At 42.5% G+C, this 27,422-nt stretch overlaps 1 protein-coding gene across 1 annotated transcript in view; it reads left to right on the forward strand.

Annotated features, from left to right (window-relative positions):
* The first annotated feature begins 16,185 nt into the window (after nucleotides 1-16,185).
* LOC143939953 (aldehyde dehydrogenase family 3 member B3-like) overlaps nucleotides 16,186-27,422 on the forward strand; it is a 50,739-nt gene continuing 39,502 nt past the window's right edge. Inside the window, exons 1-3 of the mRNA XM_077461047.1 lie at nucleotides 16,186-16,234; nucleotides 18,648-18,753; nucleotides 22,448-22,649. Of these exons, the coding sequence (XP_077317173.1) occupies nucleotides 18,698-18,753; nucleotides 22,448-22,649 (258 nt within the window). The 5' untranslated portion in view covers nucleotides 16,186-16,234; nucleotides 18,648-18,697. The remainder of the gene's footprint in view (nucleotides 16,235-18,647; nucleotides 18,754-22,447; nucleotides 22,650-27,422) is intronic.

A 27,422-nucleotide genomic window follows, 5' to 3' on the forward strand; every position in this document is an offset into this window, starting at 1 on the left:
TGACTGACAAGGCTAAATAGATGGCTGCAAATGACTGACAAGGCTAAATGCAAGGCTGCAAATGACTGACAAGGCTGCATTGATGGGCATTTAAATAAGTTTTTTTTTTTTTTTTTTTTTTTTTTTTTTCCTTAAACTTCCCTCCTAAAAGTTTTTTTTCTTTTAAATTCCCTCCTAAACTTGGGGTGCATGTTATACGCCGATAAATACGATACGTTTTTGGTTGTAACATGACAGAATGTGGAAAATTTCAAGGCGTATGAATACTTTTTCAAAGCACTGTCGTTCCTATATTGTACCTCCATATGCAAGTTGTGGGGGGACAATGTTTTTAAGCAAATTTATTCTGTTGAAATGGGGGTGGAATTAAGGTCTCAGGTAAATAATATTTATGAAGTATTACACTCCAAATATGCCAAAAAGCTTCCATTGGCTAAGTTGTATCACTTTGCACCTAGCCACTGCCGATATGCAGCCATGTCATTTTGGGAGGATGCACCCATTGATCCTCTTACTTTTGGTGCTCTTGTACTGCCTTGAGGCCGTGCAATGATCTATGATTGTACACAGCGGTCGCATGGTACAGGGCCAATCACAGTAGATTACAAATGTTAACAAAAGTCACAAGTTGGTGTAATGACTCTCCTTGTCCTCACACAGAGAGCTCATAAAAAGCCAATCTGTGAGAGAGCTATAATTTTACAGTGATTTCAGTGACAAAAACGCACACAGGGAGACCTCTACAGAACCTGATTGCAGCCATACCAGTGCAGCATCGACATCTGGCATAGTGTCCCCAATGAACCATCAATATCTGTAATGCGGTCCCCAGTGCACTCAGAAACAAAATCTGTCCCCGTGTGTCACACCAAAAATTGATCGCCATAAAAACCAGTATAGTGTCACCAGAGACAGCAAAAACCTGAAAGCCATGTTCAAAAAATTATACACCAGCAAGAAGTCATTTCACATCATCAGTATGACATAAGAGCATGATGGAGCTCTCACTGTCAGATTCAGATTCTCAGTACAAACCCATGAACAGCAGTGGGTCAGTAAATGAATTGGAGGTGCCTACAAAAAGAATGAGGTGTTCTAAAGAGCAGCGGGCAACCACCAGCAGCGTTGTACACACAGATGATAGACCAAGAACTAGGAGTGGGGTGTCGCATCGGTCACAAAGGGTTAGGGCCCATGGTAGTGTACTAAGGGATTCTTTTAAATCCTGCATGGCTTCCTTTATAATACAGCAGCACCTAATAAAATGACCACACAGCCAAGGCTCTAAGATAGTAACTGAAAAATGTACACTTGTTGTTAATGTTTTCATTTGTTTTGCACCAATGATTTATTGAATTTAATTGTGGACCATGTAGAGGTGTTTTGGAGGAAATACTATCATCCTAAATAATGATTTTACTAATCAACAAACACTAAACACTTACGACTAAACAAACAATTGTGGAGTGATTTTATGGGCACCATTGCATACAATAAATATGTCAAATATACCTTCATGGCCAAAAATATTGGCACCCCAGCATTTCTATCAGATAATTCACCACTTCGCCCAGAAAATTGTAAAAAGTACAAATGTTTAGTCTTTTGCATGTTTATTTCTTTTATCTGTATTGGTATGACACAAAAAAGTGGAGAATCAAATCTGACACATTCCATTCAAAACTCCAAAATTGGACTGGACAATTTTCTTAAAATTGTAAGAACTAATTGCATTCCAAGTTTTTAAGAAAAAGCTCTGGACAAAAGTACTGAACTGGACAGCAATGAGTCCAGATCTACATCCCATAGAGCAGCTGTGGAGAGATCTCAAAACAGCAGTTTGACCCCCAGGGGTAAGACTAAAATAATGACGGCTCGTTAGTGAAAAAACAGCGTCATGTGAATACACAATAAATATGGTAGTGTGCAATGAAACACAAAAAACTTTGTATAATATAGACAAATGTGTAAACAGTGCCTGTGAAGTAAAGACCCCCCCAAAAAACAGCTGTAGTGAACAAAAAATACAGTTGAACATTCCTCTATTAAATACTATATAGTCTTATTAAAAGGAAACTTGGAGTGATGCTTCTTCAAAATTGTGGTAAGTATGAGTAAACAGACTTCTCCATGTAGCATTCACAGATGTAAATATGAAGTAGCAAGAAGATTGAGTACAATTACCGCAGAGAGTGGAAACACGCCGTATAGCGGTGGGTCAAACAGGCATTTGCACCATTCAATCCAGCAGGTCTTCAGTGGAACACTTAGATAATATAAGGATGCACCTCGATAACCTTATCTGGGACAGTAGAGGGTAGATAGTACACACCAGAAACATTGTCAGGCAAACGTGCCTGGTCCTTCAATCGATCACCAGCTGGAAGGGATATGTAGTACTCCAAGCGGTCTCCAACCAACGTATACAGTCATGGGAGAAAAAAATATATAAAAAAGGGCCTCCACATAGTATGTGAATCCAAGTAAAAAATATTTAAAAATCAAAAGAATAAGATGTACAAACCCCCAGTCATGATGGGTACACAAAGTGATCACAAAAAGAGAAAGAAATTGTGTGACATCCAGAGCACAACAGGCTAGCAGCCCGACACGTTTCGGACCATAGTCCTTCTACTGGCGAAAACAATATATCCCCAGTAAATAGGCCAGATACGGGGTGAAGTTAAACAAACTTTGTAAGAGGACCACGGGATACACGTAATAATAAATTCTGGGTTTAGGAAGGAAAAGACAGCCACCTGGAACGCCCTGGATGTCCAACCTATATAGAAAGCAGTGGAAAAATTGTGTGGGACCTTGTTGTTACTCCTGTATGATATAATTACAGTGCTTACAACTAAATAGTAAAAAATTAGAAAAAAAATCAAAAGTGTATAATAATTATATACTACCAATAAAGTCCTAAATAAAGTGCTCTTGTGCTCCAATCCTCATGAAATTGCTGAAGTGCTCCAAACTTCACTCTGTAATGTGACACACATCCTCTCTAGTATCCCTACTCACCAGAAATCATGGACTCCCAGCTTTTCAGTCTGGGGGTCAAATAGGCTTTTATCTGGTGACGGGCAACAGATGACACAGTCCAATAGGGATCTCCCCACAACGTGATTCACAAGATGTTCACCAAAATCAAAACAAGAAAGGGGACCAATAATGAAGTTTTGCAAAGTTAGATAATTTATTGTGCGTAAAATATTTCAGGACACCAGTAAAATCAGGCATATAGAAAGCATGTAATCTAATCTAGGAACACACTGTAAACAGCGTGCGTTCCACTGCGGACTCCGGACTGCACTTGTTTTATAGTAAGGTATCCTGGAACTTGAAAGGTATCCTAGAGCTTGAGAAGTCCAAAGATTGAACCCAGCTCTTAGCCTGTACTATCCCTTGTGTGCCTGCAAAAACGACTTTTTCAGGGGGTCACATGTCAACTTAGCTGAAGGCACAGCGTGTAAGGTGACAGCCTAATAAGTACCAGGTTGTGAGTTCACTTCCTCGTGCCTGCCAAAAATCCTAATATGTAAAGTGGCTTCCCGGCCTGAGAGATACGCAGTGTAGAGGGCTTACCACATTGGTTGGCCTGGTATAGGCACTGGAGTGGGTGAGCACATGAATATGTATGCCTGGTGGCATGGTCCTGTGCCAAAAAGGGTTTAATAACAGGTGGCCTGTGGGAATGGGTGGCCAACTGGAGCTGGTCCTGTAGTTAAGATTGGACATAAGGGTTGGTCCTGTGAGAATAAGGCCAAGGAAGGGGGAGTCAAGCAGTGGTAAGGGTTGTAGGGAAATTGACTTCCGTAGACCCCCAGGCCCGGAGATATCAATAAGTGAAACAGGAAACTGGTTTGCTATGTTCACTTGTAATACCTGTTTATTCAATACCAGATGCCGGCTTATATGTTGTCTAGGGATAACAAGGGAGGAGTTTCTGAAGTGTTACACGTATACAGAAGAAATAGCTTCAGTCAATATTTTACTTATTAGCTGATGCCATGAGCCAAATTTTTACATCATCTTTACTACAAAATATATGTATTCTTGAACAGATGTCGTTATCTTATCTAAAACAAACGTAAGCCTGAGCTAAATCAAACTTTACAGTCTTAATATATATGTAAAAACGACCTCGAGAACATTTCTATAGATAACACTAGAAACATGTGTGAGTTTCAACTTAAACTCATATCTGAATTCAAGAGTTGTCATGTAACACATAAAATCTAATACAAAATGGAGTCTATCTTGCTATCGTTCCTTACAGTTCCCCTCTTTGAGACATTTATATGACTCACTACCTTTCACAGTTATGTAATCTTTCTTCTATCATAATACATACTAAGATAAACTCTATTTGCAGCAGCAGGATCAGGGGTTCGGGATGCCTTAACAATTATGCACATTATAAGCTTATAACAGGCATATAGGAACAAAACAAAAAGAATAATCATAGTTATAGTTATGGCAGCACTTTTTAACCATGTAAGTATTCCTATCCCAGAACTTAGGTTTGCAAAAGGATCCCATGTCTTAGCAATGTTTCTAGCTTCATCTTGTAATTTGCTTACTTCTTTCCGGTGTTGTGCAATTATATCATAGTAATCCGGTACCTCAATACTTGTGTTATGAAACCAGGTACAACACTCATAATCTTCTGTGTTTTCACATATCCCTGTTAAAGCAGCACTCATGCTTTCTATGGCTAACTCGTGTAGTTCTAATTGTTTTCTAATTGCCCTAGTTTCTATATTTAATTTAGTAATATCCTCAGAATTCTTTTCCATTACTTCATCAATGATTCCAGTGTATTTATTCAACCTTTTCATGAAGTCTATTCCCCACCCAGTCCATGAGGGGAACCAAGCCCATGCCATATCTTTTTCAAGAAATAACTCCCTTTTATTGCGGTGTTTGAGGGGGTACCTGGGATGCATGCTAGCTTCAAGGAGGTGTCTTCCCTTGCTATCTCCTACTACACCCATGATGGGGACTAGGGCTGCGAGATAACACCATCCTTGGGGTTCAGTGGGGATCCAAGGGTGACAGATTTTTCCACAACAAATATAAATACTGTTTCCTAGAGCTAAAGATCGTTTGTTGAATATCGTCATCATTTCATCAGAAAGACTGGAAAAGGTTAAACTCGACAATAATTGTCCTACTGTGGAACCGGAACTGGAGCTAAGAAAGTTTATCAGAGTGGTGTTTAGGTCAGATTCTGAAGTGTGAAAGAAAGGACTTTCAATTGATGTCATTGAAAAGTTAATGTTAGCTTGTTGGCAAACTTCAGCTCCGTTTGTGGAGTTTCCCAACCTAAAACACCAGTCTGGGAAATGACTTCTACCAATAATCTGGAAAGTAAGGGTATTATTTGAAAGCATTCTTGTGACAGTTGTAAGAACGACAGGAGGAGTGCCATTAAGGAGAGGGGTGAAGTTTAGAGGTACGGCCATTAAGGGGATCCTAGCCGTGCTAGGATGGAGTTTACTACATATCCAACATTTTTCAAATCCAGACTTCTGGGCGTAGCTATATTTAAACTTCAATAATAACATTTTATCGGTAAAACTTTCTGAGTATTCATTTCTCTTGTGTCTGTCATGTGTGTTATTCATATTATTCTGTTGTAGAGTGTTAGAGGCTCCACAAATACTCTTTATGGGTCCCAAATCTTCAGGATGATAAATACAGTTAGTTATCAGCAAAGTTGGCAGGAACACAATCAGGGCAGCCCAGCATAAGAGGCACAAGGCCTTCCCAGAAGTCCGTGGTGAAATAAGCAAAGTCATCTTGTTCAGAGTCTTGACTATCTGCTTCACTTCTCTGTGCTTTATCTTTGTCTTTGCCTTGCTTCTTAGGTTCCTGGTTGACCTTCTTTACACGACTTGCATGAATCCAGGCCTGTTGTCCCTCTACCAGAATAGCTGTGCGGGTAACTGCGATCACTGTGGTTGGGGGTCCAAAGGGATACTCCTGTTTCTTGGTGCGTTTCAATTGCTGGACCACCACGGTGTCACCCACCTGAAAAGGGTGTGTAGGTTCCTGTGAAGAAGAAGGAGAGGTGCGAGCAACGTTCCTTTCAACTTGATCCAAAGTTTCAATAAGTTTTTTTACATATTCTTCCTGAATAAGATCTAGGTCCCCTCTTTCTATCATAAGTGGCTGTCTGGCCCATGGGGTGGGGAATGGCCTACCCATTAAGACTTCAAAAGGAGAGTATCCTGTCTTTTTAGAGGGTGTCATTCTTATCTCGGCTAGTACAGCTGGGAGGACCTTCTTCCAATTTGCATACGTACCTCCAGTGGCCTTCCTGATCTTATCCTTAATGGTTCTGTTCATCCTTTCCACTATACCTGAACTCTGGGGGTGGTAAGGAATATGAAATTTCCATTCTATTTTCAGTGTTTTTACCAGGTCTTGACAAACTTTGGCCACAAATGCAGGACCATTGTCAGAGTTGATCTGTAGTGGGCAACCCCACCTTGGAATAATTTCTTGTATCAGAATCCTCACTACTGTTTGTGCATCTTCCTTTGTAGTTACAAATATCTCCAACCATCTCGAAAATACGTCCAAAATTACGAGCAAGAATTCTTGTCTTTTACCTAGTTTGGGCATGTGTGTAAAATCTATCTGCAGGTGAGTGAATGGTGTAGATGGATATATCAGATGTTCATGTTTTACTTTGTGAGGGTTCCTAGGGTTATTCCGAATGCATGTGATGCATCTGGAAACATATGCCTTTACAAGAGAGGGAAGACCTGGAATGTAAAAATCCTTATCCAAAAGTTCACATGTGACTTTCCACCCTCTGTGACCTATCCCATGGTATTGTGAAATAAAAATGGGTGCGCTGGCTACAGGGATACATGGTCTCCCCTCTTGGCAGACAAGGTCAGTTTCTGGGCTTGTCTGCACACCTATTGAGTTCCATTGCTGGATGTCTTGGTCTGTGGCATATGCTTGGAGATCACGCAATGTTTGATCCAAAAGAGGAATTTCTGGTGAGAGTAATGGCATTTGTGTGTTTGCAGGCTGTGTGAATGCTGCTTCTCTTGCTGCCTTGACAGCTAAGGCGTTGCCTTTGGCTATGTCATCCTGTTGCCCTGTATGTGCCCTACAGTGTAATATAGCTATGGACCTTGGCAATTGTATAGCTTCTAGCAAACTTGTGACAAGCGTGGAGTGTGAGATGGATTTACCATCTGCTGCTATGTAGCCCCGCCTTTTCCATATAACTCCAAAGTCGTGTGCAACGCCGTAAGCGTACTTGGAGTCTGTGTAAATGTTGACATCCTGCCCTTCAAAAAGCTGACAAGCTCTAGTAAGAGCTATAAGTTCTGCAGCTTGTGCTGATTGGAATGGGACAGGGTTTGCTTCCAGTATTTTATCAGGCAGCTGAACAACAGCATACCCTGCATGGTATGTATTATCATTTGGTCTTGAACAAGACCCATCCACGAAGACATTCTGTGCTCCAAGGAGAGCAGTGGAAGACATGTCTGGTCTCGGGGATGTGTCTTGGTGGATGAGGTCCATGCATTCATGTTGAGGCACTACCTCATCTTCTTCACCTTTCAAGCCTAGCAAGGCATTTAGGATTGGAACTGGGCCAGAAGTGGGAGAGGCATATTTTATCTCAAGTTTTGGGTTAGAAAGTAAAATGACTTCATAACCGCTCAGCCTCTGGGCTGACATGTGCTGGGTATGGATGTTTTTTAGTAGGATGGATACATTGTGAGTGGTATGCAGTGTGGTGGCATGTCCTAGAGTGAATGATGTAGCCAATTCCACGACCATCGCACACGACGCAAGAGCTCTGAGACATGCGGGCATGCCCTGTACCGGCATAGGCACAACCTTTGAAAAAAACGCAATAGGGCGGAGTTTGCCCCCATGCTCCTGGGCCAGGACCCCCGCCATAGTTTTACAATTGTCCCTTGCAAACAAGTGAAACATTTTCCCATATTCAGGTAGTCCAAGTCCAGGAGCTGTGACCATTGCAGTTTTAAGATACACAAAAGCATTGTACATTTCATCATTCCATTTCACACAATCTGGCATGTCAGTACCTGTGGCTTGCCTCAGGAGATTATCATAGTAGGAACAATCAGGTATCCATTGGCGGCAGTAACCAATCATACCAAGAAAGGATAGCATGTCCTTCTTAGTAAGTGGGCGGGGCAGACCCACGAGAGCCTCAGCTCTCTTGTGACTGATTTTCCTTTCTCCTTTGGAGAGTACAAAACCAAGGTATTCAACAGTTTCCTGACACCATTGTAGCTTTTTCTTAGAAACCTTGTGACCATTGTCTGCTAACCAATTTAACAGATCTAAACCATCATTTTTACATGCTTTCTGGCTTGGACTACACAACAACAAATCATCAACATATTGAAGTAGGACGGAACCATGGCGGGGTGCCCAGGACCGCAGGGTTGCTTGGAGGGCCACTGTATATACTACAGGGGAGTCTACATATCCCATTGGCATTCGACACCACGTCATTTGCCTTTTTCTGAAAGTGAACGAGAAAATAGGTTGTGTCTCTTCGTCAACAGAAACTGAAAAAAATGCATTACAAAGGTCAATGACCGAAAAATACTCTGCATCGGATGGTATGGAGGTTAGGAGTGATGGCACGTCAGGCACTATGGGAGCAATGGGTATCACTAGGTTGTTTATAGCTCTGAGGTCTTGTACAAACCTGTAAGAGCCATCCGGCTTTTTTACTGGGTTAATGGGGGTGTTGTAGGGTGAGAGTATCTCTTTAAGAATTCCTTGCTGCAGGAACCTTTCTACCATTGGAGCAACTCCTTCCTCTTTTTCTTTTGAAATGGGGTATTGTTTGTGATAAACCGGCTGTGCCCACGATTTTAAAGTTGCCTTGTATGGGGTACAAGAAATAAGACCTACATCCAAGGAGCTTTTAGACCATACCGGATCATCTGGTGGAGGGAGATCACTATCCTCAGTGTAATATATTGGTATTACCTTGGAGTGTACGAAGACCCCTCCTTCAGTGGTCATTTTCAGTGTTATACCCAATCTTCCCATCAAATCTCTTCCCAAGAGGTTCACGGGACAGTTTGGTATAATCCTGAAACAATGATGCAAGACTGTTGCACCTTCCCCTTCACCATCACTTACTGGTAAAGGCGGTGTTTTGTATGTTTTGGTAAGTATCCCATTAATTCCCATAGAAGGTTCAGCAATTTTGGTCTCACCTCTGTAGTAGTCCTCACTGAGGGTGCTCCGAGTCGCTCCTGAATCGGTTAAAAACGGAACAGGCCTATATTTAACATATAAGGTCACAATTGGTTGCTCATTGTAAGAGTGTGAGATCAAGGGAAATGCTGGGATACTACCTTCTGGGCAGCTTCATTTCAGTTGTTGTTGATTCCACTGTATAGGGAATCGGGGACCCTGTTGTTTTGGGGCAACATGATTCTGTTGGCTAGATTGGGGTCCCTGTGTATGCATTTGATCTTGATCTTGAGTATTCGGGTCATTCCATTCATAAGGACATTGATTTCTCCAGTGCCCCTCCTGCCCACAGTTAAAACAACATGTGCGTGACTGCTGGGGGGGTTTGGAAAAACCATGCCCTTTCCCTCTTATTTTTCCTCTTCCTCTGCCTCTACCTCTATTTCCACTGTCCCATTGTCCACCATTAACTTGGGGAGGCTGGGCTTGCACTCCACCCTGATAATGGGTACTCACTGCTTTCTCTTTTATTACATCGAAACACCCTGCTGCTTCTTTCTGTATTAAAGTTTCCTGAAATTGGTCAATCGTCTGTGTGGTCCATTCCGATATCATCTGTTTGACCACCAAGGCGAACTGGGGTTTTAGATTATTCATATAAGTTTGAATAAACAAAGCTCCCACATCAGTAGTTGTAGCTAATCCAGCTTCTGTTGTCCAATTTTCATGAAACCTTTTCCAGAACTCAACTACAGTCTCTCCTGACTTTTGTTTGCATGCTATGGCAGTAGGGAGGGAACTTTTATTTTTAAATACTCTCATCATTTCAGTCTCTAATTCCGTCCACATGGTGTTCCTACCTGGTACTGTGTTTAACCCATATGTTCCCGCATTTCTAGTGTCAATAGTGTTTATAGTTGCAACATTTGCCCAGTTCCAGGAACTGGTGTGTCCTATGATGCCATCAATGATAAGACGCATATCTTCCTGTGTGTAATTTCTACCCTTACAGGCCTTTTTTAAGTAAGTTAAAGTACCTCCTGCAGAGGCGGTGGGTTTGGGGCAATGTTTTACTATCCTGTCAATGTCCTCAATGTCCATTGCCTTTTTCAATATTTCATTTCCAATGGTCATGAAAGGCGCTTGGAGATTAGGGTTACAATATACAGCTCCACTCTTTGTTTTAGGGGGACTGAATATTTTATCCCTATCAGCGTTTTCCTGTTCTTCCTCCTGCTCTTGGCCAGGTGGTGAAACTACCTCTCCTATAGCTCCCTGATCTTCTGGTTCAGCTACCTGGACTTGGGCTCCCGCTTCTCTCCTCTGTGGGTGCTGTCTATCTTGTTGTGGAGCAGGAACGATCTGCTGTTGTGGTTGTGGAGCGGGAGGGACCTGCCGTTGTCTGGTTGCATAATGTCCAGCCAGAAGATCAATATCTTCCTTTGCTAAACTTGGATAGACATGTACATATGCGGGTGGAGGATGACTGACTATTGGCAGGGATGGGGCTGTTGGGGCAGGAAAAACTCTCTTTTTATCGGCTTCTTCTCTATGTTTCTGGTCATAATCTTCCTTACTTAGACATTTGGTGGGCTTTTTCTGTTTCTTATTTTCCCTCTCAAACCAATATGGGGCGTATTTTAACCAGTTCTCCCCTCCCTTTTCCATATAATCCATATCCCATTGGGGATCCCCAGGGTACCAAGGGAAAGTTCTCTTATCTCCTAAACACAATCCTTTAATCATATCCATATGAAAATTATCATTGTTACCATTCCGGGAAAAGGGGTCTACACTGTGCATGGTTTCGGTCCATCCCGCTAAATTTGAAACCCATGGGACTATAAATTCATAATTAGTACCACAAACTCTGGCTACAAAATCTTTACATGTTTCTCCTGGGTTGGGAAGAGGGGGAGGATCTTCTTTACCTTGTTTCTGACCCATATTGACAGTGGGAGCCGACTGTTTTACCACGCAGCCTTCTGACCCACACAACAGATAATCTTATAGCTAAGCGATAGAAAGAAGAAGCAAAAGATTTTGGGGTCACCGGAGTCTATTTCCTCATTAACCTCCTCATATTTCTTCCCAAAAGAAATGTATCTATATATGTGTATGCAGTACTGCTTATCTTTGTGGATTTCCCAAAAACCCTCCAATATTAACCTCTGGCGTGATCCTATCCCCTACTAATTTACGGGTCTAGAAAAACATTAAATCAGAGCTGGGGTAAGGAATATTTTGTCAATAAAGACAAATTAAAAACTTACCCTTCAGCAATGTTTTCTATCCCGGACGAGCCCCCAGTTGTAGGGAAATTCAGCTTCTAGGACCACCCAGATAGGTTCAGGTAATGCAGGAAGACTTCCGTAGACCCCCAGGCCCGGAGATATCAATAAGTGAAACAGGAAACTGGTTTGCTATGTTCACTTGTAATACCTGTTTATTCAATACCAGATGCCGGCTTATATGTTGTCTAGGGATAACAAGGGAGGAGTTTCTGAAGTGTTACACGTATACAGAAGAAATAGCTTCAGTCAATATTTTACTTATTAGCTGATGCCATGAGCCAAATTTTTACATCATCTTTACTACAAAATATATGTATTCTTGAACAGATGTCGTTATCTTATCTAAAACAAACGTAAGCCTGAGCTAAATCAAACTTTACAGTCTTAATATATATGTAAAAACGACCTCGAGAACATTTCTATAGATAACACTAGAAACATGTGTGAGTTTCAACTTAAACTCATATCTGAATTCAAGAGTTGTCATGTAACACATAAAATCTAATACAAAATGGAGTCTATCTTGCTATCGTTCCTTACAAGGGTGACCAGAAAGTCACCTGTGGGTTAGCATGCTTAGAGAAGGGTTGAGTGCAAGTGGTGTTCTGAGTAAGGGTGGCCACAGAGCTGTGTTTGGGTGGGGTGGTACATTTCAAAAAGAAACAGTTGTTGATATCACAGTGGATCTAAAATTGAGATATTTGACAGTATACATAGGATAGATGCTTTGTTGAATCGTATATTAGAAAAAGTATTACCATTAGGCAAGTAATCCTGAGATCACATTTACGTAGTGAAACATTTCTTAAGCGGTGGGAAGAAGAGTGTATATATAGCCTATGATTTGAGGGTTATGGCGTTAATCTGAAGGAAAATGTGCAACATTAGGAATTGTAAAGCCCCACACACACTATCAGTTTTTCCTTCAGGTTTACTAAAACCATGTAGTGCAAGGGCCTGTCTGATCGCATACAAATGGAATCTCCTAAGGTTTGACCTCATATTATATGTTTTTGGTAAATCTGAAGGAAAAACTCAGCAGAAAAACTGATAGTGTGTGGGGTTTAAGAAAAATGTATTGGAGTTCTTAAAGAATGGAGAAATCAAAACAATGTGTAGAATTTGATAAATGGAATAAAATATTGAGGAAGAAGGTAGAAAAATTGCAAAAGTGAGAAAACAACAATTTTTGATTTGACAGGGAATAGTGGTAGAGGTTATATGGACAATGTGCGCGTGTCAGGAAACAGATTCAGCTAATGCACTTAACTTCGCAAGCTCAGTAGTGCAGTGGTCTAAGGCATATATCTGTGTACACCAGGTCCTGCGTTTAAATCCTAAAACCACTAAAAAGTTATATAATGTGGCTTGTTTTGTTTTCATGGTGAATTGTTCATTTTGACAATGTATGCATTGTCTTTAACCACAAACATCAGCTCTTCTTGTGGCTTGTGAAGCTGATAAGGTATCCTGGATTGTGAAAGGTACCCTAGAACTTGAGAAGGCCCAAGATTAAGCACAGCTCTTAGCATGTACTATCCCTCTTGTGTCTGCTAACACCCTGACTTTTGCATGAGTCACACATCAACTCAGCTGGTGGTGCACCTTGTAAGTGATGGGCTAACAAGCACCAGGTTGTGAGTTCAAATCCCAATGTCTGTCAAAAATCCTAATATGGAAGATATGTTGGTTGAAGGTACTGGAGTGTGTGAATGGCCCTGTGCGAAAAGGGTGTAATGATAAGTGGTCTGTGGGAATGGGTGGCAAACAGAGCAGGTCCTGAGATTAAGAGTGGGCACAAGGAGTGGTCTTGTGAGAATTTGATTAATGGAATAAAATCTTGAGGAAAAAGTGAGAAAATAACAGTTTTTGATTTGACAGGGAATAGTGGTAGAGGTTGAAAGAGAAGGCAATGTGCACGTATCAGGAAACGCATTATCTGCCGTGCAGCTAATGCTCATTTTCGCACAGCTAATGCATATTCCTGTGCAGCTACTGCTCTTTCATGTGCAACTAAGGCTTGTGCACATGTACCAGTGAAAGATGATTTTGGGCTAATATCCAGCATGCACACATTACTTCCATTAAAAAATCTGAAGGGTCACCTAATCTGACAGAACAGAACAGGGAGATTTGTCCTGTTTACCATTTCACAGAAAGAGAAAGTAAAAGAAAATTCAAAATGTTGGTTTGACATCAAAACATCTAGCACCCGCTGGTGTACATAGTGTGAATAGGTTAGGTGTAGGTGTAAGTAGGTTACATAAATTTAGTTAAGCTTCACTGTACTCAGTAGAGCCAGGATTAATTGGGGACATACAGTTCAGCTGGCAGGCTCTTAGGGCTGAGCCTTTGTCACCTTCCCCTGGCATCTGGAAGCTTCTAGAAAGTACCAGAACTTAGTGGGCAGAGGGATGGAGATAGAAGCCTGAATATTCATGGGAGCTCTATCAATCCCTGGGTAAGGATGGCCCAGAAGGATGGAGAAATTGCCTATAAATGCTCAGGAGCCTGGCCAAGTGGGAGAGAGAATCTAGGGTCCAGAGATCTGGAGCTGACCCCTGTGCTGGGGGGGGGGGGGCTGTGCCTTCAGGCAGAAGGTGCCAGAGAGAAAGAGAAAGTATTTTGAGAGAAAGCAACCTGAAATAGCAAAAGTTTTGAGGACTGGAATCTGTCTAAAAGTGTATGTAATAGGCCTGGACTACTTCATACTTGTGGAGGGGCTCCTCCCCAATTCACTGTGATGCACATTTACTTGGACTTTAAATTGCCAAAGACATTTATTGGGATTATAACCAGTGTTGCCAACCCAGAAGCACAGATGATGATGACACCTCACCGACACAACATGTCACAGTGACACTCTCTTTCCATGCCAGGTTGTTCCTTCAGTCCACTGCAGTCCAAACAACACTGACAATCCCATACCCGGCTTGCCCTGCTCCCATCCTGCATACCCACACATGAGGCTCCAGCTGCTTGGCTCAGCTCCCTTGCACCATGACATCACACAAAAATGGTCAGACACCGCCTCCACCCTATGCAGGTGCTACCCGAACACACTGTAGCAGGCACTCGGGTGGTCTTGGCCAGCTACTGAAACCGCGCATTTGCAGTTCCAAACGTCACAGCCATATTTTTTACTGCCAACCTTTTCCTGTCGCTGCCATTTACTGGCAGGAGAAAAGTGCCCATTTTTTACTGGCTGCCAGTAAAAATACTGATGGTTGACAACACTGATCATAATCTCCTACTAGGCAGAATTATTTGCAGATAGTTCAGTTAGATTAGTTAGGTTTTGCCTTCCTGTCTTTCAGGGCTCTGAAGAAGACTACCTGGCTACTCCTGAACTCTAGGTGGTCCATTGGCTTCAAGTGGACTTTGCTTCACCTTTTTGATATTGTGTCAGAGAAGGGTCCCTTCTGCAGACGTTTCTGCTGACTTATTGTGTCTCATGTACATAGTTTGCCTTGTATATCCGGTTAGCTAGTGACAGGACCCATCAGCTAGGATTGTAAATGTGTTGTATATACTAATATACAAAACTATTATATTTTCTATATTTTTCGACTGATATTTATTTGCTGTGTAATTATGGTGTACATATACAATCCAGGTTATTTACAAGTTATTTACCCCTAATAGATAACAAAAACAAAGCCCTTTGGACTGGTTTTGTGACTACATGTGCCTGCTGAAAATGTGTGTTGCCTGGCTGTGCAGACAAATGGGGACCCAAATCCAGTGGCTTCTAAGGGGCTAGTGCTAAAATAGTAAGAGGAGAAATCTTCCAAAGGGGACACTAGATCTAGTGACCCTGGTGTCAAAGCAGGATTCCCCCACTTTAAAGGGTTTTTCAGATTTCCCCTCACTTCCTGTTTTGCCTATTCAACAGGAAGTGAAGGGAAATCTACCCAAATGGGACGCAGATGGCAAAAAAACAAACTGGGATTATAACGCTTTGTTACTCTATCCTAAATAGACAGAAAGTTTTGCCTTTACTGAAACATTAAGCCCTCATTCACACCGCTACGATTTGTCATGCAATCACAAGAAAAGTTGCACCTCATTACCATACAAATTGCCGCGACTCATTTTGCAGCGTCTTTGAACAAGGTTCCTGCACTACTTTTTTCCGCTTTCATGGCAACTTGCATAGATTTCTGTTAAACCAAGTCGCAAGCTGCAATGAAATTGGAAGTGCAAATCACACTGACCTGAGGCATTGAAATTGTGCTGAAGTGGCACGATCACAAAGCGACACTGGTGTAAACCAGGGCTTATAAAGCTTTAAATCCTGTATGACATGCACCCATAGCAACGATTTCTGTGACTAAGGATGAGCTCAGGCGTGTTCGCATGGTCCACGTGCTGAGCCGACCAGGAAGTCGGCGCAGCGCTGCGCTAATCACAGGCAGTGAGACATTTCCCCGATGTGCGACTGCAGAGATCATGAAATGTCTCACTGCCTGTGATTAGTGCATTATTAATCACAATTTTTTGCATACATGTGTGCTATACGTTTGCGGTTGCAAAAGGTTTGATTAGGGAAATAAATGGGTTAATCAAACACTTTGAACAAAGGTGCTCCTTATTGGCTTGTTAGGGATTGGATTTGTTGCACAGGTCTACTAGTTGGCTTGGTGTGGAAGCTCTGGCTCTAGTAGTAGCAGCTACATGAGGTTAATTATATTCCTGAAGACTTATTTTGTCAGGTTTGGCGTTTGCTCAGATGTAATGTCATAGATGGTTAAGTAGTTTGCTCTCACATACATGAAAATTAAAATGTTTTACAACTGTTGTAAAGAACATTTAGCATATCTTTGCAAATGTTGGCTTAGGTTGGGTTTAGTCTCTTAAGTTTCCGTAACATGCTAGCTACAATGTTCTCTTTCATGTAGATGGTTAATTGTAGAAAGTAAGGATAATACAGTAGCATAGAAATGTAATTCTTAGTAAAATGTGTATGCGCTCCTATCATTGACTAGAGATGAAAGCTAGTATACAAGCCCATTGAACTGGAGACTTTTTCAAGTTTTAGTGTAACTTTTAACCCCAGTTCACATTGATTTAACATGTCAAATTGGCGGCAATGGCGGTGTCTAAATCGGTGTGACGCACCACTGATTCCCAAAAGTAGTTTCTGTACTACTTCTTGCCGATTTCGGGATGCGATTTCTATTGTCATCTGTGCAGAAACCCGCACAGATGTCTCTGAAATCGGGACTGGCATGCGGGAATGAAATTGTGTGCGTTCAGCTGAACTCTCGCAATTTCATTCCCGCACTTAGTGTGAATCGCAGGTTAAGCAAGTGAATAATAATAAACACCAAAGTCTTAATTTATATGAATTTGGGAATAGACGGCTCTGCCCATCACCTGAAGAGTGCTCCTCCGCAATGGGTCACTCTTTGCAGGTGAATGTAGAATGGGTGAAAAGACGCTGCTGTCACCTGAAGGGTAATCCTCCACAGTGAATCATTCTTTAAAGAATAAGCAGTGAGTGCTAAATAGTGTGGTTAATCTCAAAATAAATATCACCAGTTTGCACCACTATTAGGGCTTAATTTGTACAAACTTGCCTTAAACACAGGGTGAGAACACCCGTCATGATATTTATTTTGAGATTAACCACACTATTTGGCACTCACTACTTATTCTTTAAAGAGTGATTCACTGTGGAGGATTACCCTTCAGTGTCTTTTTTTTTTTTTTTTTTTTTTTTATAACGTACGGTCGCGTGGAAAGAGTGACTCATTGCGGAGGAGCACTCTTCAGGTGACGGCGCCACCCATCCCTATATTCATATCATTTTTACTATTGGTACTCGGGTTGTAGGCACTTTGGGGAGGCAGCAGCACACCCTACAACGAATCGTGGAATCTAACAAATATTATAAACACCAGTCTGGTGCCTGGACAATACCTTTTTTCTTTAGTCTGCCTGGAACCAGTGGTGACCCGTCCATAGGGGGTGCTGGCCCTCTAAAAGAAAGTCACAACAAAAAAAAATTCAATCATGTGATTGCAGGTGAGACGCTTCATTTGCTTGCTTTGGCGAGTCCTTGTGGTGCAGAGCAATGCGTCCAAACACTCCCACTCTAAAATTATTCTCCTTGTTGTGGGGTTTGTGGTTGGCACCGCCGTAGGGCATGGGCGGTTCTTTTGCCTCACTTCCGGCCGAGCAGCGCCTTCTCTCTGAATCTCGCCAAGACTGGGGGGGTTGGGCGAGATTTATTTCATTTTTTAATATTATTTTAAATTATTTTGTTTGCACAAATGAGTGGATGATGGCGATGTTTCACCTCGTTCTGGGAACATGTCTTTGCAAACTTGACAGCCTTTTTTTTTTTTGGAATGTCATTAACTCTTACTGTATTTGTTGTCCCTGGTGTTTTTTCGGTGCTTGCATCACACTCGAAATACTTTTACATAGATACTGTAATGTGCCAAATAATTCTGCCATTAGCCCTTTCAGCCAGCAAAATAAACCTAATAAAAACCTGCTTCTAATCTATCGGCATTAGAAGCTCCAACATGGTATACTACATATAAAGTTATGTGGAGATGGTGTACAACTACCATTTACAATGAACAATGCATCTATTGCCGATTTAATTAAATTACTTCATTATTATATTTTTATTTTCATTTCAATTACCAAGCACGAAAATAACCCTATTTATGTCTCCCAGTCCCTGTGTGTTGCTGCGCTGCATCACTGGGAACCCCTCATGATGGGCACAGCAGGTGTACAGACCCGGGAACGCGGCACAGGAACGGTTGGAAAAACGCAGCAAAAATCCATCAGTGTGAAAGCAGCCTAAATCTGGCTTTTTCATTAAAAAGAAAAAATACTCTTCGCACCACATCGCTGCAGGCTCCATGTGCTTTGACAAGCCCTGCATCTTTGGTGCGGTCTACAAAGCCAAAAACACCGGTCCTGTTGAAATTAATAGAAAAAGTAGAAAAAGCATACGTAATACATCGGGGGGGGGGGGGGGGGGGCATGCGTGCGAATCCCCCCCCTTACAAAAAATGTCACCCCTGGAACTGAAAAAAATGGGTGGGAAAAAAAAAACTGGGAAAAAAATAATTCAAAATAATTTTTTTTTTTGTTTTTTCCCAGGCTGATGTAACGCAGCTAGCTAATGAATGGAATAGAAAAGGTAAAAAGCTATGGATAACGCAAATGCTTCTCCCTCTCCATCCCGTTGGTTTCGGGTTTTAAGAAGGTTAGTATCTGTGACTGGTAACTAAACGCTTAGGCCAGCAAAGGCTGTGTTTACCCATACAAGGATATGTAAGTGCATGCCTGTTCAGCCAGTCCTATTCAAGTGAATTGATAGGCAGTGGCTGCATGGACACAGGGGGCATTTGGGGCCTTCCACCTGTGTGTATGTCAAATTAGAAGCAGTGCACATCCGAGCAGAAAAAAAATGGGGCTTAGGCCTAAGTCACATTAGCTTCAGCTTGTAGAAGAGCAATGTGTACAACCAGCTTCGGGTAGCTTTCATTAAGTCTTTAAAGCGCCCTACAATTCTTGTTTGGGAATATTAACCACAGATCTTGATAGGATTGCTGACTGCCACTTTAAAACCTTCCCGCCTGGCCTATAGCAGTGGCTTTACCCTTCTGAATGGACGTCGTATGACGTCCTCATGCCCATGGACACAACCAATGACTGACCAGTGTACCGGCTTGCTGCCATTATCATGTGACCAATCACAGCAGGTCACATGACTGTTGTACACAATGGGTGGCTTCCTTTCATGCCATCTATTCTGTACAATTGTGTTGCTGTGATTGGTCATGGTGATCACATGGTCCAGACGGGGCCAATCAAAGCCCATCTGTACCGTGTGATTAGCTTTGACTAATCACAACTGAATGAGTCAGTAAAATGCTTGCTTATAGCAATGTAATTCACTGCTATGAGCAATCATAATGTTTAAAAAAAGAAAAAAAATACACTTCCCCAGAGTAGTATGATGTTACTATGGTAACTTTATATTGCTCTGGTCAGTTTATTCCTCTTTTTTTTTTTTTTTTTTTTTTTTTGTACCATCACCAGTCAGTGTCCCTGATCACTGCCACACCAGTGATAAGATAATGCTGTATTGCACTGATGACAGTATGCTAACCACTTGCTTACTGGGCACTTAAACCCCCCTACTGCCCAGACTAATTTTCAGCTTTCAGTACTGACGCACTTTGAATGACAATTGCGCGGTCATACAACATTGTACCCAAATCACATTTTTATTTTATTTTTTCACACAAATGGAGTTTTCTTTTGGTGGTATTTAATCACAGCTGGGATTTTTAATTTTTGCTAAGGAAAAAAAAATATTTCATGCACTGATGGGTGGAGCTGGTGGGCACTGGTAGGCGGCACTGTTGTTTACTGTTGGTGGCACAGGTAGGCACTGAGATGAGGTGGCAGCTCTCTGTGATCGGGACCGATGTCCCTCTCACAGCCGCTGGTGAAAAATAGCTGATTACCGGATGATCAGCTGTCATTGGCTGACAGCTGATCACGTGGTAAGGGGCAGGATCGACCCCCCCCCCCCCTTACTCCAATCTGTGATCCAGCTAGTCTCATAGACTCGCTGATCACAGAGCGTGACGCGTGCTCCCTGCAGGAGGCACGCAGGCCGCTCGGGCATGGGAGGACGTCAATAGACGCCCTCCCGGAAAAGCAGGTCCCCGCTGTAGCAGTCATTTGGCTTGAGCGCGGATCTGAACAGGTTAAAAAAAAAAAATAATAATAATAATAATCTTAATTTTCCCAAAAAATTATGATAAAATTACAACCTCAAAACCTGCCATGCCTCTTACTAAATACATTTGACTGTCTACTTTCCAAAAAAGGGTCATTTGGGGGTATTTGTACTGACCTGGCATTTTAGGGCCTCATGAAGTGTGAGGACATCATGATTGATCAATTTTCAGATGTATATCATAGTTTGTGGACACTCTAACTTTCCTATAGACTAAATAATATACGTTGATTTGGGTTATTTTCACCAAAGAAATGTAGAAGAATACACTGTCGGAATTTATGAAGAATAATTTATTTGCAAAATTTTATACACAAACTAAAAAGCCCAGTAGTGATTAAAAGTCACCAAAAGAAAGCTAGTTGTGTGAACAACTAAAAGCAGTACAGCGCAGATAATATAACCTAATACACTGAAATAATACAAATAAAAATAACAATCATTTAGTAAAGAAATGCAGGATAGATGAAATAAAACATCAAGAGTCCACATGTGCAGATGTGGACTCTTGATGTTTTATTTAATCTATCCTGAATTTCTTTACTGAATGATTGTTATTTTTATTTGTATTTCAGTGTATTAGGTTATATTTGCGCTGTACTGCTTATTTTTAGTTTTCATTGTGGGATTTGGTATTTTGACCTACAGTATTCGAGCTGCAGTATTTAATTAGGTTTTTTTTTTTTTTTTTTTTTTTTTATTTATTCAGAGCTGGTTGATTTGGATTTCTAGTTGTGTGAACAAAATGTCAAAAATTTTAGTTTGGGTACAGTGTTGCAGAATTGCGACAGCGCTGAAACCGGCTTGGGCAGGAAGGGGGTGAAAGTGCCTGGTTTTGAATAGGTTAAGCAAGCTAGCCAGTTTCAGCAGGTTTCCATCAAGCTTCAATTAGTGCTAAAGCCTGCTTGTTTAGTGACAGCACGCTCATTAAAGAGATTATAAATGCCTAATAAAAAAACAAAAAACACCTGTCTTGCTATTTGCAATGGGTTTTGCACAGGGCAGCCCCCATCTTCCTCTTCTGGGGTCCCCTCGCCGGGTGCCCACCATAGCAAGCCGCATGCTGGTAGGAATGGCTGGTTATCTAGCTAAAGATAGACTTAGAGCTGCACATAGGTGTTAGAGCGCCCCATACATGTTACAGCACCCCACAAATGCTACCAATAGATGTCAGGGCACCCCATAGACAAAGCAAAGGTTAGCGTGTTCCGTGGAGGTTGGAGCACCCCATAGACATTAGAGCATCCCGTGGAGGTTAGAGTGCCTATAGTGTGTACAGCAAACAAAACTGCTGTGCGCCACTAAAGTTTTTGGGTTTGGCATGAAGAAAAGGTGGCAACCCTAATTAGAATATTAGTTTTTATTGCTCCCCTCCCTTTTTAGGGGCAGAGACTTGCTTTCTCTATTGTCCTGTTTTACCATCATTGAAAGTGAAAATAAAAGCAACCCAAATTTTGTGTTGTCCCCAGAAAAGTGACCTAGGGTAAATCGTCTAATGGGGACACTAGTTCTGGTGATCCCCAAGGGATTCTCTTAATTTGCACAGATTTCCTCACTTCTTGTTTTGGCTATGGGACAGGAAGTGAAGGGAAATCGCCTCAATGGGACACAGATTGTGCAAGAGGCCTTAAAGTGGAGTTCCACCCAAAAGTGGAACTTCCGCTTATCCTCCCTCCTCCCCACCTTTTTGGCACCTTTTTCAGGGGGGATGGTGGAAGACAGCACCCCAGTGAACCTTGGCCTTCCTCCTCCTTCCCGCTGCTGTCGATTAGAGCCATAACTGAAGGGTGGGGCCAAGCCCCACTTTGTGTGTCAAGGATGCACACAAGCGACTTGCTATGGGGGCACTCGGCAGGGGGGAGGAGCCAGAGGGCCTGCACAGAGCAGGAAAGTATAACCTTTTTTCTTTTAATTAAAAAAAAAAAAAAAAAAAAAATAGCCTTTAATGTCACTCTATCATAACCAGTAAAAACAATAAACCTACATAATTATTAAACAGGAGTGCAACTCTTCTTTCTATAACGATGTACAACTGAGACAAGCTTGTTGTGGGGATGATTATCTGGCAGGGCAAAGTAAACATGAACTTTGCTTAGTGAACAGCTTTTACTCTTTTAGTAAATCGGTCTAAATGCATACATTATAGGACAGTATCTGGTGAAAGTCAAACACAGAAATCCTCCACCTCCTCTTTATGTGAAGAAACTCTGAAAAAATCTAGAGAGGCATTTTCCTCCGGCAAAACCAAGACTTTCTCATTTAGAATTCAACAGCTACAAGCCATATTGCAAATGCTGGACCAACATGAAAAGGAGATCGTCACTGCGCTGGAAGAAGATATGCATAAGGTCAGTTCACGATTCATTTTGATGCAGTATGATTTTTATTTACTGTAGCTTGGCACAGTCTTAAAGAAGCTGGATATCAATATATCCTGTTTTCCTGCTAAAGAAAACTGTTCATATTACTCTTTAAATATCTGAATTTTTAAAAACAACAAATGCAAACTTTTATTTTTTTTTGATGCATTGAATAAGTATGGATTATTACAGAGACAGCTGCATTACTGCTATGGGGCCAGGGGGGTGGAACAGGATTCTTTCAGGGGCTTTTGTGGCAACCTAAGCATGGAAAATGTATGTGCTTGTAAAGATAACACAAATCAAGTATCATTAGGGATTGAGAGGCTGCTGTGGACACCAACCCTGTACCACCTGTGACCTCTCCAATCAAGTGCTGCTGATGACACAGGAGGAGACTTCATAATTGCTGTTGCTAATTAAAGATCCCCTTTAGAGGCTGTGTCATATGAAGTTTCTTTAGTATGGTAAATCCTGTCCAGCACTGAATTTAAAGAGTAACTTCCCTTCTGTTGAGGGGGGGGGATTCCCTTCTGGGTGATCTACGTACATTGCAAGGATTTTAACATAATGACCATTCGTAAGGCTGCATTTTATTGGAAAGGGAGGGGTGTCAGCGTGAAGCATCATCTCCCTGAAATTCGTTTTTGCAGGTTGAGATGTCTGCCTTTTTTGTTCTTAAGAAATGGCTGTTTGCTTTCTGTTTCCATGTGCAAAGTGAGTGACCTTTTTTTATATTTTTGATCAGCAGGTGTAACTGCAGGGCTCTAATGAGGAACTTGGCAGGGTCAAAATCCCTTTAGACATGATTAACAGTTTGGGAGTATCTCATAAACTGAAATGTTTGCTGCAGAGGATGCCCAAAATCTGATTTGTAACTTGGTGCAGACTTCTGGGGAAAATCAATGAGTCAATCACACAAGCAGGAAATGACAATTCTGGGGGGAGCTCTGTACACCACACACGACGGCCTTCAGGTTGCCATATTGTACAGCATTTTACAAAAAAATTACAACGCTGCAGATAGGAAAGGAAATTTAATACTAATATATTACAATATGGCTTGTCGCAACTCATCAAAACGACAGTTTTGGATCCTTCATTACGTATGACAAAACTGAAGGCCTAATTCAATTACATTCCTTGTATATCAAATCCCTCATAGACCGGAAATTGGCAACACATGAATCATTACAGCTTTAGACATAATATGGTCTAACATTAGCCGCTCAAATCACTTTTACAAAAAGAGGGGGGTTCTGACTACTAGACCATCTCTTTCAGCACTTGCCTGCTGTGAAATGGGTGTGAGGACCTAAAAGTTACACTGAGGTTTTGAGATGCTGGTGAGCCCCTGCAGATAGACTAGTTGGCTGGAAAATGAAAGGTACAAAAAATTGAATTAAAATACTTACTGTAATTTTCCTTTCCCGACGAGCTCCATGGCAGCACAGCTGGGTGAGGCCCCGCCCACCCCCTACGAGATCAGGACTTAACTATAAATGTTTCGCTCACCTCAGCGTTCCGTAATTCATACTACATAACTGGGGGGGGGGGGTGTTGTGCTGCCATGGAGCTCTTTGGGAAAGGAAAATTACGGTAAGTATTTGAATTAAATTTTCTGTTTTACTGACGGCTCCATGTCAGCACAGCTGGGAATTAACTAGCCACACACTGGAGGGTAATGCTTGAGAATTTTTTAATCTACATTGGAGGCGGAAGCCAGAACACTCCTGCCAAAATCTACGGTAGTCAAAGCCGCCGGCTTCACACAATGGTGTGCCATGAAAGTATGTATGGACGTCCATTTGGCTGCTGTGCAGATTGTTTCCAAGGACACGTGTCCCGTCGCTACCCAGGAGGTAGAAACTCCCCTAGTGGAAATTTAAAGGCTACCTTCGGGATGAATCCCAGCAATGGCCTGAGCACCACTCTATTTGGGAAGAAAGAGAGGAAGCGTTCTTTAAACCCCAATGCCGCGATCTCGGATACCCTTCTGGCTGAAGTTATTGCCACAAGAAAGGTGGTCTTCAATGAGAGATGCCATAGAGAGAAAGGAGAAACAAGTGTCTGAAAGGAAATCCAAGATTAGAGGCAAGTCCCATTTTGGAAATCTTGAAAACCTCAGCGGTCTTGGGTTGATGGCCACGCTGAAGAAACGGATCCCCAACTTATCCATGGCCTACTGGGTACCAGTGAAAGCAGAGATAGCAGGAATGTAAGCCTTCAAAGTGCTTTGGGCGAGGCCTAGTTCCAATCCCATCTGGAGGAACTCCCAGAATGTGGCAGACCCTTGGTGAATCTGGCAAACAATCATGTCTGTATGCAAATTCCACAAACTTATTCCAAGCTATGGTATAGACATTGTTGGTACTGGCTTTCATTGGGGGTACTCGTGACTCTGTCTGAGCAACCCAGACTGATTAGCCTTTGCCTCTCAAGACCCAGGCCATCAATTTCAGGCTCTCTGGGGCCGGGTGGCAGATTGGCCCCTGCTTCAGCAGGTCTGATGTTACTGGACGAGGGTGTAGTTCTCTGATGCTCAATGAGAGGAGCAGAGGATACCAAGGTCTTTTTGGCCAGTCTGATACTTCCGCCAGAATGGACACCACCTCCTGTCGCAACCTGCGTCAAGGAGGAACACCAGGATCAGAGGGAAGGCCTATGCCATTCTGAAATTCCATTCTGCTGTTGGGGCATCTATCCCCATTGCTTGCGGGTGATTGGACTTGGCAAAGAACCGTGGTAGTTTGGTATTGGTCGGAGAGGCAAACGGATCCACTTCCAGAAGGAAGGCCCCTTCCACCAGGTTCGGAAAAATTTGTGGTGACAGAGCCCACTCGTTTTTGTCCGAGTCTGCTCTGGACAGGTAGTCTGCTTGAGTGTTCAGATGACCAGGCACATACACTGTTAGCAGCCGTAAGTTGGTTTGAGCCCAATCCATGATCGGGGTCACCTCTCTCAGGAGAGCACTGCTGCAAGTGCCTCCCTGCCTGCGGAGGTAAGCCACTGCCATCACATTGTCTCGCTTCAAAAGGATGGCTCTCCTTGAATCTGACTCTGAATGCCAGGAGGGCCTGGAAGGCTGCCCTCAATTCCAATATATTTGAAACTACATTTGGCAGCCTGAAATGCCAAGTGGTGTTTATATAGGTCTTCCCAGCCCATTCTGCTGGCGTCTGACTGGACTATTGTCACCTTGTTGTGAATAAGGAGTGGCACAGAAGAAGATTCCCCTGCCTCGACCACCGGTCCAAATTGACCCTCATCTGAGTTGTGATCTGGATTTTCCGACCAAGATTGCCTGATCTCCATTAATCTAGGAGACCCATTTGGAAGAGTTGCGTATTCCATTGAGCCCATTTGACCATCAAAGTGGTTGAGATCATTATACTGAGAAGTCACATGCAGTCTATTGGCAGGTATGGCTTCTTTCGGGCTTCCGACATCGTTTTTCAGGATACAAGATATCTTGTCTCTGGGTGATGCCGTCCGAGGTATCTCTTTGCACCTAAGTACACCAGAGATTGAGTCGGTATGAGGTGACTCTTTTCCTGATTGACCAGCCAACCAAAACTCTCCAACGTCAACAAGGTCGCCTCCTGGTATGTCGGGAGCATATCCTTGTCTTGGCTTAGAAGTAGAAATGTCGTCCAAATAGTGATGTATATGGATTCCCTGCAATCGTTGGTGTGCCATCAGGATGTTGGTGAATACCCACGGGGACGTGCTCAGTCCAAAAAGCAGGCATACGAACTGATAGTGAAGTTGTCCTACTGTGAACCGAAGAAACCTCTGGTAGAACGGGGCCATGGGTACGTGGATGTAAGCATCCCTGAGGTTCACTGACAGTAGCCAGTCTCTGGTTGAATGACCATCAGGATTGTTTGGAGTGACTCCATCCAGAATCGCTCCTTCTTGATGGACCTGTTGAGGTCCTTGAGGGCTTTTACCGGCCTCCAAGTCCCTGACTTTTTCCAAACCAAGAACAAAGGCGAGTAGATCCCGGGAAAAAAAAACCTCCTGTTGAGGAACTGCGACTATCGCTTCTTGCTCCAGGAGGGTCTGTATGTACTTCCAGAAGACATCCTGTTTTTTTTTTTTTTTTCCTTTTTTTATGAAGGCATCTTTTGAGACAAAGGATCTGTGGGGCTGCTTGAGGAATTTCCAGCTGTGGCTGTACCTGATGGTTTATATCACCCATGGCTCCCTTATCCTTTTTGCCCACACTTGACAGAACCTAAATAACCTGGCTCCTACCTGGTAAGTGTGAGCCGGTGGGTAGTCAAAAAGACTACTTCTGAGGTTCCTAGTCTGTCTTCTAGATTTGCAGTTTGTCGCAGAATTTGGCCCCTGCCCGCGAAATGCCCTTCCTGGCGTCTCTGCCTCTGTGTCTGGCTGAGTTTCTGAAGGCTGTGCTCTTCTTATAAAGCAACCTCCTGATCTTGTGGGATAAATCCCGATTTTATTTATTTCCCCCCCCTCCCCCCACCAGTTGCCTTTTGTGATGGCCATGTCTAATTTAATTTATTCCCAAACAGGGAGTGACCCTCGAATGGTTTCCTGCACCATCCCTGCTTGGATGCTGGGTCAGCCACCCAGGGCCTCAGTCACGGGGCTCTTCTGGCAGTTACACATTTAGCATAACCTTTGCCAGAATCTTGATTAGTTTGATTCTTTGGCCATAAACGAAGCTGTTGGCTTCAAATTTGCTAACAAGGCTAGGACCTCAGCTTTGCCCAGGTCATTCTCGACTGCCCC

The sequence above is a fragment of the Lithobates pipiens genome, unplaced genomic scaffold (assembly GCF_037356315.1).
Source record: "Lithobates pipiens isolate NorthernLeopardFrog02 unplaced genomic scaffold, aLitPip1_a1.2 Scaffold_3, whole genome shotgun sequence".
Classification (NCBI taxonomy): Eukaryota; Metazoa; Chordata; class Amphibia; order Anura; family Ranidae; genus Lithobates; species Lithobates pipiens.